This window comes from Orycteropus afer, unplaced genomic scaffold, assembly GCF_000298275.1.
Source record: "Orycteropus afer afer isolate SDZICR_OR568_19922 unplaced genomic scaffold, OryAfe1.0 scaffold00064, whole genome shotgun sequence".
In the NCBI taxonomy this organism is placed as follows: domain Eukaryota; kingdom Metazoa; phylum Chordata; class Mammalia; order Tubulidentata; family Orycteropodidae; genus Orycteropus; species Orycteropus afer.
In genome coordinates, this window is record NW_006921651.1 from 2283000 (window position 1) to 2284598 (window position 1599).

The window sequence follows — 1599 nt, forward strand, 5'->3', positions numbered from 1 at the left end:
GGAAGTAGATTGCCCAACCTTCCTTCTGAGGAGTGGCTGGTGGGTTTGAACCGCCAACCTTCTGGTTAGCAGTCAAGTGCCTTAGGCACTGCACTACCAGAACTCCTAAGGCAGGATTACATAACTTTATTTTAAATGTCTTTATCAGTCTCTGTATATCTCTCACACGAGTCTCAGACTTCGAAATCAGGCTGTAATGATGGACTCTGCAAGACAAGATCAGAAGCCTGCAGTAACCCATTCTCAACACTTTATCTTAGGGGCCAAGGCATTTCGCATTCCAGCTAAATCCTTCTGCCTTACAAATCCAGACCAGCAGGAGCTCCTACCATTGGTCAGGTACAACAGAACGTTAGTTAAGACACCTCTTGAGAGCAGTTCCTTCCACTTCATTGTTTGGAACTAGGTATTCATTCATTCAACAAATATTTATGGAGCACCTGCTAGGTTCCAGGCTCTCTTCTAGGCTGTGAATAAATTAAAGTCCCTACTCTCAAAAATCTACATTTTAGCAGGGAGAGTGAGGAGGCCGGTGTAGGGGAGGACGGATAAACAAATAAGAAAATGTTGGACGTGGGTACTAGCGAGGAAGAAACGTGCCTGGGGGCTCCCTTTGGTAGAGCAGTCAGAGGAGGGTGGTAGGCTCCCTTTGCCTGCCCTTCACAAACATCACCGGAAGGAAGCAACTCATCAGAGCCATTGTTCTCCTCCAAGTTTTGTGCACAGACCTAACTCCCCAAAGGGCTCTGCGTTTCCGGGACAGCATGCTGAAGAATCCTCTCTTTGCCCAGGAAGAAAGGGACAGGAAGCCCTTTCTGAAGTCAGTGCAGGGCGCCCCAGATTTTGAGCACCTCTCCGCGCTTGTGGGGCTACAGCTTTTCACCTGATTCCTTTGGCCTGCAGGACGAGGCGGGTTCTGTGTGAGTAGGGGCAGAACCTCATGCTGTAGAGGCGGATCATGCCCTCCGGGACCGGCCCAGGGGGAGCGCATCCTGAAATGGGGGGAGGTGGGTTAGCTCGGTGGCGGTGGCGAGAGGAGCTCACTGTCTTCCCCGACCGGAGAGCCGGGCTCTTACACTGAATTCAGGGAGAAGGCCTGGCTGTTGCACGTGCCTTTTGTGCGTGGGAACCCTCTGAGGCACTCCCCGCCCGACTGGTATGGGGGCCAAGGCCCGGGAACTGGTCTCCAGAGGCCATACCCCAGACCACGCGGCGCCCCCCAGCCTGCGGGCCTACCCCTCCCACCAGGACTTACCTTTCCCCAGAGTCCTGGTCGCATTTCCAGACATGGTCTCAGCTGTCACCTTGGCGCCCTGCAGCTCGCTGCTGCCCGCCGGCGCCAGAGACAAGAGCGCTTGGCTCTCCCCTTTTGAGTAACTGGGACCTGGAGGGATACAGGCAGAGGTGATCAGGGACAGGAGCCTGGATAACTTAACCTCAGGAGACACCCTCAGACTGGGAAGCTGAACAGGGGTGGGCCAAGAAATCCTGAACGTTCAGCCCCCCTTTCTTTGAGGCCCTCTTCTCCACATCAGGAATACATGAAGAATGAGCACTTAACCCAGTATGTATTTTTTTTTTTTTTTTTTAAATTAACCA

The 1599-nt window shown here is 53.1% G+C and overlaps 1 protein-coding gene across 1 annotated transcript in view; it reads right to left on the minus strand.

Annotated features, from left to right (window-relative positions):
* LOC103196199 (glutathione S-transferase omega-2) overlaps positions 1-1289 on the minus strand; it is a 33336-nt gene extending 32047 nt beyond the window's left edge. The window contains exons 1-2 of the mRNA XM_007939863.1: positions 1256-1289; positions 884-992 (exon numbers count right to left, since the gene is read on the minus strand). Coding sequence (XP_007938054.1) covers positions 884-992; positions 1256-1289 — 143 coding nt within the window. The remainder of the gene's footprint in view (positions 1-883; positions 993-1255) is intronic.
* Between the last annotated feature and the right edge of the window lie 310 nt (positions 1290-1599).